The sequence below is a fragment of the Olea europaea genome, unplaced genomic scaffold (genome assembly GCF_002742605.1).
Source record: "Olea europaea var. sylvestris unplaced genomic scaffold, O_europaea_v1 scaffold626, whole genome shotgun sequence".
NCBI classification, from domain to species: domain Eukaryota; kingdom Viridiplantae; phylum Streptophyta; class Magnoliopsida; order Lamiales; family Oleaceae; genus Olea; species Olea europaea.
The window spans coordinates 329425-344029 of NW_019264618.1; the positions used below are offsets into that span (position 1 = coordinate 329425).

The window sequence follows — 14605 nt, forward strand, 5'->3', positions numbered from 1 at the left end:
GCTTATATATTTTGCTTCCTTGTCCAGGCTTCACAAAGCTTTGATTCATTTGATGACTTTTTAGATCGTATATTGCAGCTATTGCAATTAGTGACTCTAGTTACCGAAAAAAAATTGAAAAATCAAATGTCAGCTTTTTATTTAAAACCTTTTGCAACAATTCTAGCCTTAAAATTTATCGACTGTACCATCTAGTTTATATTTCTTTCAAGTACCCATTTACAACCAATAGTTGTAAAACCCGATGGTAATTATACCAATTTTCAAGTATTGTTGGAGATTAAAATCCATCTCATCATTTACAGCCTATTTTCAAAATACTTCATTAGATTATGTAAAAACTTCTTGTAAAGAATATGAATTTCCTCAATATTGAAAACATAATATTCATAGTCAAAATCTTTTTCTATTCTAGCTCTTTTATTTTCAAGTTCAAATTGAAAATTTTCTTGGCTTGGAAGAGTAGAAGAACTTGGTTCTAATGAAATATTTTGTCTTAATTCCTGATCTCCACTATTTTTTGTTTCGAAAGGAAATTTCTCTTCATGAAGAATAATATTATTTCAATATCTAAAAATCTGTGGACTGCACTATTTATAGCATACCGAAGAAAAGCACAAGTGGTAGTACTAATATCCAATTTTGGTATTTTAGGATTAGTTAGCCTTATAAAAACTAAACAACCCAAACCTTTAAAAATCTCAAGGTTGGGTTATACCTTTTCTACAACTCAAAAGGTTTGATTATTGTTTTCTTATGAGACACCCTATTCAACACAGCATATAGCAAAATTTCTTCACTCCAAAAATTTGAAGAAGCACCTGACTTAATAAGCATGGTAGTTGTCAAATCAATCAATGTTCTATTTTTGTTTTAGCTTTACCATTAGATGTAGGTTGGTATGGTGGAGTCATCTCATGAATTATTTCCAAAGATTGAATAAAAGAATTAAAAGCAATAAAATCATAATCTCAACATCTATCATATCTAATTCTTTTAATTTTTCTGCTAAATTGATTTTCAACTTATTGAAGGAAAACTTTGAATTTATCAAAAGTATTGCTTTTATTTTATTTTATTTTATAAACACAAGTAAATTTTGAGAAATCATTAATAAAAGTGATGAAATATCTATTTCCTCCACGCATTAAAATTCCTTCAAATTCATAAAGATCAGTATGAGTTAATTCTAATAATATTGTATCTCTTTCAACAGTTATACGGGGCCGCTTTGTAATTTTTGCATAATTACAAATTTCACATTTTTAAAAATTATTTATCAGTCTTGGGGGTAATCCTAAACTAATCATGATTCCTACATATATGACATAAATATGCCCAAAATTCAAAGAAGAAAACATGTAAACAAAAGTAGATACTGCTTTATTATTCTCAATATTCAATTTAAACATTCTATCACAAGTATAATCCTTACCCACATCTTTGGTAATCACGGGTTGATCATATTTCATAGTCTATTTAAAGCCAACCTTATTAAGAAGAAAACTTGATATTAAATTCTTCCTCATTGACAGAGCATGTAAAACATCATTCAAAGCAAGCACACATCCAGAGATTAATTTCAGTTCAGGCTCACCACTCCCAACAATCTTGGTTTTACTAGAATCACAAAGCATGATGATTTTCCTCCTCAAAGGGAATATACCTCTTGGACCAATCTTTATCATTGTAGACATGCCTATGAACACCAGAATCTACCCACTACCCTTCGATATATTGTCCCATGTTAATGTCTATAATCATTGCCACAAGTATCTATCCGGTTATATTAGCATAAGGGAAATGGTTGTTGTTTTCAAAATATGCAATTTCAAGCAATATCTCCACTTTTTCCACAGAGAAAACATGCATTCTAAATTTGATTTTGAAAAAGAAGGCTTTGGTTCTTATTATTTCCCTGATTGTGAGGATTACCATTAATTTTCATATTTTTCTTTCTTAGCTTAAACTGGCTATTTCTAGGAACCGGATTATTGGGCAAGTGATTATTTGTAGCAACTAAGTTTACTTTCATGCTAGTATGTCCATTTCTTTCTTCTATCATTAATGCATCTTGGCCTCTATCTTTCTTCTCTATGCGAATGCGAGTGATCAAGGTCTCCGGGGACATCTCTTTCTACTTATGGAACGTTGATTTTTGAAATTCTCCATGATGGCAACAATTTGTCAATGATTGCAGCCACAACAAGGTTGTTCCCAATTTTGATGCCTTGAGACTTAAACCTTTGCAACAATCATTTGAAAATCTTTTGCTTGTTCTGCCACAGATTCTTCATCCACAACTTAATAGTAGAAGAAGAAAGTAGTAGCGGGTTTCTTTGTACCAGCTTTCTTAGTATCATATTTATTCTGAAAGCTTTCCACATTTTCTTTGCAAAGTAGTAGTATTATAATAATCATAAAATTATCCACTAGGCTTCAAGATATGGCTATGGCAATGACAATTATACTTTTCTTTATTATATTTTTCTACCTTTCCTTGATGAGCTTGAAATTCCTCTTTGTTCATATTGTCGGCAAAGACCTGTTTTGGATTCTTTTCAGTGAAGATGTCAGAGACTTTGAGAATATTGGGATAAAATAGAACTTTGCTCTTCTACTACTTAAAATGGCCTCACTTAATACGGAAGCACTTGTTGAGATCTATAATAGTGTCAATGAGCTTCTCGGGTTCTAACTCCATTTATTTAAATCTCCTTAAAATTGTTGGAAAAATTCCTTTAATAGAAAAATGGAGTTACAAAATAAATAGTAAAAGAACGAAATTAGATGGATTGAGATGCATATATCGCTTCTCTTTGACGAGATTCAAGCCCTCTGCAATTAGTAAAGCTTAAAACTTGGTGCAACAAACTTTTCAATGACTTGCCTCTTCAAGGATTTAAGAGTCCGACAATTTTTCGTAGAGCTCAAACAAACTTTACACAAGTAGTTGAGATCAAAACTCCACAAAAAAAACACCTTTCTTTGCTCGAGAATCTCTAAAAAAATGAGTAAGAATATAAGAAGAGAAGATGAGAGAATTATGATTGTTGTGATGATGGATGAATGACCATGGCTGGTCTTAGTTATAGGTAAAAATAGGCCACCCAAAATAAAGAGATTTCATTAAACACATGAAGGTTACATGACCATACATAATCTGTAAGTATTATGCCCTAGGTCTAACCAACTTTGAACATAAATACTTTTATATATAATTAATGCAATTAAATGGTAGATCTATTATTTAACTAATAAACAATTAAATAAATAATAGAGTCCGTAGATTCAAATCTTGGTAATTTGTTAATCACAAGGAATTGTGATTGTGAGATACAAATTACATCTGATTGAATCTTAAATCATTCGTGGTCGTACGTAATAACGCGATACGGATATCGTTATTACGGATAGACCATCACGTGTGGCATTTCTTACTTGTGAAGTAAGTAGCTGATCTCACAAGTTAAAATGCGGTGACACTTAAATGAACACATGAATGTTTTGTTATAGAATAAAACATTGGAGACCCGTCGAGAGATTTCACATGGATAACTATCTGAGTGTCAGTGGTTAATCTCTAACGTTTGGTAGTGGAATTGGTCATTTGACTTGAGGTCATTATGGTACCTTATATGAGGACAGTCATACTTTGGCGGTATTGGATGTTGCTTTGAAAAGGGCCACTAATACAACATCGTTCGGGTACGTCAAGAATCGTATGAAGGTTTTGATTGATCAATAAATGATTTGTCACTCTTAGATAGTAGGAGATTATGATCTGCGTTTCATTCAATTAAGTCGATGATGAAATCCTTGGTCAAGGTGTACTCATAAGTCGAAAAGGAGTTTTCGACTTATATTGACTTAAAAGTAGAGTGAAAGATATGATCGATGATCGAGATTGACATAATTCCATATCCCGTAATTGATCGGATCATGTTGACGAAGGGGTTATAGTTTCACGATAAACGAACGAATTTGATTTTGTCATATCACGTAATATTTCTCGTCACATGTATTGCTCTAACACATATCTAGATGTCAATTAGGGACGGCGAGTAGGAATTGACGATAAATTAAAAGGGTGTTTTAATTTATCAATTTTGATTAGATCAAAATAATATTTCACGTCGTTAGATATCTTGGTCGGGAACCTAATGGGTCGCACACAAAAGAGAATTAGAAGATTGCAAATTACCAATTGGTTAATTTAACAATCGTTAGATAAATTAATCAATTGAATTTGTTATTTATATTCCTGAATTAATTAATTGGATTAATTAATTTACGAACCGGGTTTAATTAATTGGATTAATTAAATATTTGACCGGACCAGGCCGAACCCGTTTGGGTTTATATAAATACATAGTTAGGGTTTGAGGTCCATATGATTTTTCATTATTCTTGCTGGCACAAGAGAAAAATCCTGGTAGCTGCAATCTTGTTCTCTGTGTGGATTACCATTAGAGGCTAGACAATTGGACAGCTGTGGATGGCGAATTAAGATTGTTGGAATGAAAAGAATAGTAAAGAAGTTTGCAGATTTGGAAAAGATACAATCTTATCACAATTTCTATTTAAACACAAAGGCGATTCTTGGTGGGAATCGAAAATTATTTTAAATTCCGCTGTACATATATAAATAGATTACCAACATAATTAACTTCTACCTTTTCACCTTTCATTTTCTAAATTCCAAAAACTCCAAAAACCTATTAAAAGAAATGCAATGAACAATTAAATATCAAAATATACCAACTCTTCTCCACTCAGCAATTGCTAGCCCTTGCTTATTTGGTACTTTTTAAAATTAGTATTTCTTATTTTTCATTTATTTAGAATTAATTAGAAATATGGAATTACTTATTGGCTTATTAGTATTGATTATTTGGAAGTGCTTATTCTCATGTTTTTTAGTATTTTGGAATTGAGAATTGATTGTTGGAATATCTATTTCATTATTTTTTAATACAATCGTTTCAATGTCAAACTGTAATGGAGAGATATTTCAAATGTTAATATCAAATTTATATTGGCGAGTATAATATTGATGAAAGGAACGTTCTATATAAAAGGGATAAAATTGATGTTCGAGATGTTGTGAATGCAATGGATGTAATTGATGTTGGGAAGGAGTTGATGATGGGGATAAAATGGATAAAGTTGATCTTGAGGATGATGTGTGCCGGGGATGAAAAGGGTGAAAGTGATGTAGGAGATGAAGGGGAAAATTTTGATATCGGGGATGAATTTTGTGTTAGAGATGAAATTCAATTGAGAGGCATATTTTCAGCTAAAATTAATGTTTCACAATTTCTTTCAGATCCAGGATTATAATGTTAATGTTCGAGATGTAATCTAAAGAGCAATTCATAAGGGTTCATTAAAATCTCTCAATCATAAGTTCCACCGTGCTAATTAGGTTTGACGTTTGTCCTGATTGGTTGGAATATAGTTTAGCAAAAGATCTCGTATTTTGCTTCTAATGCCATATTTTTTGCTTCAAGGGATGATTCATTCGTTTTTGATGTAATCATATTGGAAAAAGAAAGTAGACTTGAAAGATATTTAAGAAAATTAGGTAGTGCACACCACCAGCTCGAATTATATATGGATCATTCAAGAATCGAGAACAAAGTGTAGAGTTAGTTTCTTCAAGGAATCACAACAAATGTGAAATGAATATCGAATTCATTTGACAGCCTCAATCGATAGTGTAGAAAACCTTCTACAACAAGGGTTTGCTTTAAATGGACGTGACGAATCTTAAGATTCAAACAATCAAAGAAATTTTCTTGAACTATTGCATTGGTTATGTGATCATAATGCCAAGATTAGGATTGTTGCTTTGAAGAATGCTCCTACAAATCTCAAATTAACCTCACCAAATATTAAAAATGATATTGTAAGTGTTGTTTCTTTTGAGTCAATGAGTGTTATTGTGAAAGATATTGGTAATGTGTTATTTTCTAAGTCTAGTTGATGAATCCCTTGATGTTTTAGTGAAGGCACAAATGTCAATTGTCTCACGATATGTGAAGAATGGGCATGTTATGTAACATTTTATTGGTATCAAACATGTTTCACGTATCACAACTCTCTCACTTTAGATTGCTATTGAACATTTATTCTCTAGATTTAGCTTATATATAATTAATTTGAGAGGTCAAGTTTATGACGAAGCTAGTAATATGCGAGGTGATTATAATGTTCCCAAAGAACTTATTTTAAAAAAGAACTGAGTGCTTACTACATTCATTGCTTTGCTCATCGACTTCAACAAGTTCTTGTAGTTGTGAGAAATAAGCATGCAAAGATTGATACATTCTATGATTTGATTTATAGTTTGATGAATGATTCTGGAGGATCGATTAAGCATTGTGATCTTCTTCGAGAGAAGCAAAGACTAAATTTTTTCGAAGCACTCAATGCCAGTGAAGTATCAAGTGGACAAGGCCATAATCAAGAAAATAATTCTTAAATGTTGTGGTGATACACATTGGGGCTCTCAATACGGTTGTTTGGTTAACTAGATTTGCATGTTTTCAAGTATAATTGATGTTGCTGAGATGATTACATATTGGGGAAAAAAGGTGAAGTTCGTGATTTAGCGAGGCAATGCTGAAATTTGAGTTCACATTTAATCCATACTTCATGAAAAATGTTTGAATTTCAAATGAATTTTCGAAAAACATTACAGAAGAAACATGAAAATATTGTGAGTACCCTAAGATTTGTGAAAATATATAAACAAAGGCTCCAACTAACGAGGCATAATGAATGTGATTCTGTTTTAGGAATGATTTATTCTTTATGTGGAGAGCATAACATTAATTTTCATATGTGGATGATATGTTTACACAACTAGGTAGTACATGACATAACATGGCGACAAATTTGAATAATTTCTACGGGGATTTATTTTATGCCATCATTGATATGCAACTTCAAAGATTGGATGATCGTTTTTCCCAGGTAAATATTGACTTGCTCCTTTGTATAGCATGTTTATATCCAGGTAACTTATTTTCTGCTTTTGACAAAAACTAATTACTTCAACTATGTGAGTATTATCTAAAGGATTTTGAAGCAATATTGATCTTCACACTTGGTGATCAACTTGAGACCTACATCATTGATATGTGCAATGAAAAAGATTTTGGACATCTATGGGGGCTTAGCAAACTTGCACGAGAGTTGGTGGTGTCCAAAAAGCACTAGTGTACCCATTAGTTTACAAACTGTGGCATTAATTCTTTTAATTGCTACTGCTATGGTAGAGAGAGCATTTTCAACAATGAATTATGTCAGGAATAGACTACACAATCAAATTGGAGATCAATGATGTTTGATTGTGTATATTGAGAAAGATGTATTTGATACGAATGACAATGATGTAATTATATAACGCTTTCAAAATATGAAAACGTGTAGGAAACGTTTCTAATTAGATATCACAATATTTTTGTTCCAGTTATGTTGTTTCAAAAATAATTTGCAAGTTAATTTGGACCCCCCACTCAAAACGTCTGGCTCCGTCAATGGAGTGTGTTGCTTTGGAATTCTAGACAGGGATATGCCAATGTCTGTGTGTTGTAAAGAGAGGTCGGGTGGAGGAGAGAAGATGCTCATTAAGCGAATACTCATTTGGAATGACCTCAGCTGAGTTTTGCTTTGCACTAGCATAATCGTGACCTTTTCTCTTCTTATTGCTTCTATATATGCTTCAGGGCTATGCCTCGGCAAATCACAGATATCTGCATTTCTTGGACTTGTTCACAAGTGATTTAATTAGGAGTTAGTTCAAGTGGTTGTTGTAATGATAAGTGAAGGCAATGGTTGTTCTGGCCAAGATATTTCATCAGTTGCAAGCTAGACTTGTGGAAGACCGGGGGAAGAAGTACCACAGAGGGTGAATCTGCTAATACATGCACGTGCAGACAATCCAATCTTGCACTAGAGGGTTACTAGCATGATTGGCTAGAGCTTTCGAAAAAATTATAAATACTTGAAAATAAAAAGTATATATGGCTGTATTCTTGTGCATGTTTTCAGTCAAATATTGCCGCTACTACATCCATTTTGCTCTAATTTTTCCATTTAGAAAATGGAAAAAAAAAATAATCCCCCCCCCCCCCCAACAATTGTGAGGTGTCGGTAGGGGTTCCTTGAACCCCTATATACACCTAGTAGGGTTGTTCTCTCTCAGGGGAAAGAGTATTATAATAGAAGCAAAAGTGATATGGATTTTTCAAGAATCAAATGCAGCATTGTTGTAAAGGTCATAATGCCAGGGGAATCATTACCGTAAGGAATCAAGGGGGTGGAGCATAATTGTGGGACATCAAAAGTAAGAAGCTGGTTGTTGGTTTTATTGCTCACTCTCGCATAGGTGAACTTGGGCTCCTTTCCCACTTTCTTTTTTGTTTTCGTCCCCTTCGTTTTCTGCTGGGCTGTACATAGTCCATGATGGAGCTCAAGTAGAAATGCTTGATTCATTTCTCGAGGGCAAGGATCCAAAGCTACATTGATGTGGCCTAAAAATGGTTAGATCGTATATTTAGTAGCAGCATAGCTGAATGTTACTCTATGGATGTTCGAAAGGAGTGAACAAGAGCATATGCACCAGTCTTCATATTTACAACCACACGACTCTTGTCCTTGAGCTTGGAGGCTCGGCCAGAAACAAAACATTCTCTAAACACTGTCGACCATATGAAAAATTCCAGCATTGATCTTTGAAATGTCTTATGACCTTAGCATCTTAATCAGATTTACAAAGATGGGTCCATTTGTTAGAAGAGCAATGGATTCACCCATGATTCTTGTGTCAGCACTAAATAATCAATTAGACTGATGGAGAATCAAATCAATCTGCTAAACAAACTGGAAATTTGATATGATAAATTCCAGCAACAAAAATAACGTAAAACTAAAATGGCGAGAAATCTAATGAAGAAAAATTAAACTCAATTAGGACATTATTGTTCCTCAAGTTATCTTTGGTCAAATTTTATATTTAAGGTCAGTTCAGTAGGGCAACATTGGGTTCATCGAGCACGTATGCACACAACATCCAGTATTTGAGCTCCACACAATGGACATTTTCCGCTATTCCACTGCAACTCATGAGCACACTTGAAACAGGTGCACATATGCCCACATCTGAAGGAACAGAAAAGACATGCTAAAATCAGTACTATGGAATTTTTCCCGGAAAACATCACTACTGTCGGAGGCTGTGTGCTTCAAATGACTATAGATTCGTGGAAATTTTACACAGTTGAGGTACCTGTACAAAACAGAATCAACTTGCATTTCGCAGCAAATACTGCATCTTCCTTTGCTTGGGCCTTTGTTTGTTGAATCTTTTCTTTTCTTTCGATCTGCATTTCATCAACTCTAAGTTCATTTTCCAGATTGGACAAATAAGAAGAGAATAGAAAATGTATTGTGAATTTAATAGAACTTTTCTTATACACAACCACACACATAAGCCATGAAGACAGGATAATCTCAATATAGAAATCCGTAACATAGGGGTTATAATCAATAATCAGGATTTGAAAAACATTCTATGTAAAAGGCATCCAACCATCCGCAATTTCAAAAATCACCTGAATGACTTAGAGCGGCAGCATCTTGCTTGATGGAATGTTGTAATTTAACCTGCATATTGACACAGCTCTTTATTGATCTTCGGAGTTCAGACATCTCTTGGTGGAGTTGCTCCATTTGTTCTCTCAAGTCATTTATGAGATCCATTTCCTGTAAGCCAAAATCTTTATATTTGATCTCAAATAATAATAGAGATCAAAAAAATCAATGCAGGAAGATCAAACAACTAACGTACAATTGTATGGTGGTTAGTAAAGGAAGAGAGATGACGATTATCCAGGGAGTACGTATTTGACGATAAAGATGGTTGCTCAGATGGAGATGCAGCCCGATAAGAGTCATCGCTAATTTCATGACCTTGATTGTGGAGCCATGAATGTGGTTCTGAGGATTCAGATTGATCTATGCAATCATTATATTGTTGCCCAATATCGCTCTCATCTTCATATTCATTGTAATAATCACTATAAGACCTTTCTTCATCTTCCTCATCCTCTTCTTCTTCTTCTTCTTCTTCCAATGCAGCCACACCATCCTCACCTTTATCTTCCTCCTCTATCACTTGTTCTTGTCTTCTTTCCTCCATCAGATTGTTCTTCACATTCAGTTGTGGCTGCTGAGTTCGAGACATCATCAATTGGTCAATGCGGTCTCTCAGACCACTGGAAAGAAAAGTCGACACACTTCTTCTGCACATTATCATTATAAAATAAAATTGCTAAACACAACCATAAGCAGGGCATCCATTTGAGAAATGGCTGTTTAAATATAAATCTAAAAAAGTGTAGGAGGTTAACTGCTATATTGATATAGATTTAATCACTAATTTTTACTTTCCTAAATATATGTGTATTTTTCTTCACTAAAAAGTAAATAGTCAGAAATGAGCTTATGACCGATGCCAACGGCAGTGACTGCCATATAGATAGGATGTCACTCTATTCTTTTGAATGTTTGAATATACTTTGCAGCCTTAAAAGTTGCAACTTTATCCTTTTGCTCATAAAGGAATTATAAATTGCCTATTGTTTACATATAGAGCTGTACTTCGATTTATTTTTAATTCAGCATCAGATAACATTCTTGGATGATGATCAAGGCAGTTGTTTAAAAGTAACATCATTTGTCATTAGAGTAGCAACTAATTGATAAAGGTATAAAAGCTGATATACCTTTCAAGAAGCACGGGTATGTCTTTATTCTCCAAGAAAGGATCAAGCATCTCACAGTATCTTGCTTGCCTGAGATCTTCCCAATCACTACGTGGGCGTGATATATCACTTATCCAGTCTGTATTATTTTCTTCTTGATGCTGATAATCAGAATGTAGTTCTTCCCATTCATCCTCTGGATGAGCACAATCATCAATCAAGTCATGATTGGTTCTGGTAAGCTGTTGATTTGAAGTCTCTTCTTCTGCATGTTTATTTTTGTTAACATCGATAAGGGGTTCTTCTGCCTCTGTAGAAGCAGCCAAGTCACGATTGTTGGCTTTGCAGCCTGTCCCTGGCCACATAATATCTGATAACGGGCTTGCTTCCTGATGGAGGTGTTCAGAATCGGACCCATGTGCTTGGAGACTGCTTTGTTGAATATTTTCGTTGACACAATGAGAAATGAGTTCAACTTCATGCCGTTTGGTTGTTGAAGAGGTTTCTTCTTCTAGTATGTGATCCGCTATTACTTTACGGGAAATTATGGAACCACTTGTTTCTTGACTTGTTGAAGAGGTTTCCACATCTAGGATGTGATCTTCTAATACTTTATCGGGAATTAAGGATTTATTGGTTTCTTGATGCTGATTCTGTGTACCTGGTTGATTCAACATATTTTCTACTGATGCAGCATTATTTACGACCTCTCTCTGAGAGTTCTTTGAGTCAATTGCACGATTTTGAACACCTGATTTGAACCGTTCCCTGTAAATATTTAAGATATGTATATCATTCGATCCACGAAGATGTGGCATACTTCATGTTGTTTTCAAGAAATCCCGGAAGTGCTAAACTTCAGTATCACAAAATGGATATTGTAAACATCCATTTTCAATAAAATGATTGTCAAGTAACAGTTGCAAATTAACATGACGATATATGAAGGGAAAGAACCACACACAGGATTTCCATATCTTGAAGGATCTAACCTGATATGTGTAATGGCAGATTGTGTAAATTTTTTGAATTCAAATGATGTGTTGTTTACTTGTCGACCCTCTTTGGCTTCAAGTCCACGGCGAAGAAATCTAACCCGGAGCAGAGCCTATTCACAAAGAACGGTATTGTTAGCTATTAAACAAGCAATGATCGAGGAGCGATTTGAGAGTTGAATAGTACCTGAATGCGGCCTCGCTGTGAGAACTTGGAAACTGCTTTACGTGCTACAAGTCCTTCAAGCTCCTTGTGTCTCTCGCTTTCCATTTGCGCAAGCAAATTGTTAAATGCACCACGCCCTCTAATGCGTGGTGAACTCAAAACAGAGGAAAAACAACTCTGTTCTGATTGATCCAATGACGTTCTAACAAGAGGCGACGATTCGCAACTGGCAATATGCTCCCGTTCATTATTATCTTCAGTACTAGATGTCAGCTTTCTAATGATATCCACGACCCTGAGCCTCTCCCTTTCTGTGGCATCAGAATCTCTTCCCATCGAAGAAGGCGGTCCACTGGACGCCATTCTATCCGATTCCCAATCCTCAAATGTTTCCTCATTAGTGACAGGTCTTTCATCACAAACATCAGAATGTCGCGAAGGGACATCAATGCACGAAACATTCTCTGCCAAAGTGGTGCTCGAATTGCTCCTAGTGCTACAGAGAGGCGAATTACTCTGCAAGCACTTGGCCTCGGCCTCGAAATCCCTCCATTTCTGAACCAGGGAAGAGACACCGCGTAAATTAGGAATCTCGACCGGAGGTTCAGATTGCGTTGGGGAATTCTCCCTTTTAAATACGGAACAAGCACCCGAAGAGACACGACCACGGCTCTTTCTATCACCAGCAAAGACCATTTCTCTAGCTCTCGCCCATTTATCTTCATCATTGGCCTTAATCTTCCCGTGATCATTTTCATTTTTCTTATTAATTTCATCATTATTCTTTCTGATAATAACATTATTATCAGGAGAAGCAGAAACGCTGGAGGGGGCGGTTTGCCATTGGGGTTGATGAACCCATAAATCAGTATAATCAATATGATGACGAGGGTTCGAATTATCATCAGAAATACAGGTACTAACCAGGTCATTGAGATTGTTCTTGAAGGGCACGGCGGTGCATCGAGTCCGGTGGCTATGATCCCTCCTGAGGGCACAGCCAAAAGGCGAGGAGGAGGCAAATTCTACCTGAGAAGAAGCCATATTGTCCTACGAAAATTCAGACCCATTTAATGCAAATGAGTGGAGAAGAAGAAGAACCCATTTGGAAGAAAGATGGATTTTTGCTGCTAATCAGCCACAAAATCTTCATTCAAACGGGAAAAATAATAACAACCCATTTCTCTCGACTTCTCTCTCCCACTATTTTCTCTCAAATATTCTTGATATCCCTCAATTGGGAAAGAGTCAATTTGCTGCGGTTAGTTTTTGGGGACAGAATTTTTCCACCGTAGAATTAGCTCAAAAATGCTATTTTTATGCTTTGTTTCATTTTTCTGTTTGCAGAAATTCAAAGGTTTGGTGAAAACTGAAGGGAGAGAAAAGGGACCGTTAGTATGTAGGTCCCACTATCCCCCTCAAGTTTAGCGGTAACGCCAACCTTTGATTGTGTAAGCTTATAACTTCCTTCGTCCCCAACTTTTAGCAAAATTTTAATTGAGTTATGATGATTTAATTTGTTTAAATTAGGTTATTAAACTTCAAATTAGTTTTTAGATGTCAAGTACTGTCGTCTATTGTCCCTGAAATTGACAAAAGTTGCTAATTTGACGGTCATACTAAGGGACTGTTCGGTAGTGATTATAATAATTGAATTTTTTGATCATTAGAGAGAAAAGTGAGATGGTTGTAATAGTGAAATAATGATCAAAAAAATAATTTTTTTGGTGTGAAAATTTGCTACTAAATTGAAACTAAGACTGGTTTTTCATGTAATAGCTATGTTGCGCACTAGAAACAAAAATGATAAAAGAGGGGTTACTACAATTAGGCCCCGTTTGAGTTACATTAACGTAAGAATGAGAATGAAAAATATAGTCATTACGGGCCCTACATAAGAGATATAAAGTCAAATATGATAGCTTGATGTGATGGATAACGGTCAAATTTTTCTTTTTAATGAGCAGCTAATGAAAAACAAACAAAAGCTTATATTAGCTTAAAAAGTTAAAAATATGTATTTTCTTTTTAATACTTTTATGATGCAATGCGATGTAGTGTAAGTTGGGACGTCACATATTGATTATATGGAAAAAATTTTGCATATGACCGGCAATTAAATAATTTTGCTAATGGAGAGAAAATTTTAAACAAAATTAAAGTTCGATGAATCGATTGGGACAAATTAAATTTAGTAACTCAATTATTTCACTAAAAAATTTGATGAAAATTACCCCTTCACATGGACAACATTAAAGACTTTTAATGTAAAAGTTTGTTGTGATTAAGCATCTAAATAGGTCATTAATTACCAACTAAATGCATTAAGAGTTACCAATATTTATTATTTTTAAAAAAAGTTGAAGAAAATATTTAAAGAAATAGATATTCTCCAATGACAAAGTTTGATGCATTTAATGTAAAAGCTTGTTGTGGTTAAACATCTAAATAGGTCATTAATTACTTACTAAATGCATTAAGAGTTACCAATATTATTTAATAAAAAAATGTTGAAGAAAATATGTAAAATATAGAAAATGGGATTATTCTCATCGGAACTTTAGTGAAATATTTGAATTACTAAAATTTAATTTTTCCTAATCGAGTCATTGAATTTTAATTTGGCTTCAAAATAGTTGAAAAATAGTTCATTAAATGGTTTTTTACGT

The 14605-nt window shown here is 34.3% G+C and overlaps 1 protein-coding gene across 1 annotated transcript; it reads right to left on the reverse strand.

Annotated features, from left to right (window-relative positions):
• Positions 1 to 8737: 8737 nt before the first annotated feature.
• LOC111389825 lies at positions 8738 to 13261 on the reverse strand. The gene is made up of 7 exons (XM_023014803.1): positions 11958 to 13261; positions 11768 to 11883; positions 10797 to 11543; positions 9860 to 10313; positions 9624 to 9774; positions 9299 to 9392; positions 8738 to 9171 (listed from the first exon to the last, which is right to left on the reverse strand). Exons 1-7 carry the CDS (start codon positions 12978 to 12980, stop codon positions 9057 to 9059), a joined length of 2700 nt encoding a protein of 899 aa, XP_022870571.1. The 5' UTR covers positions 12981 to 13261; the 3' UTR covers positions 8738 to 9056.
• Between the last annotated feature and the right edge of the window lie 1344 nt (positions 13262 to 14605).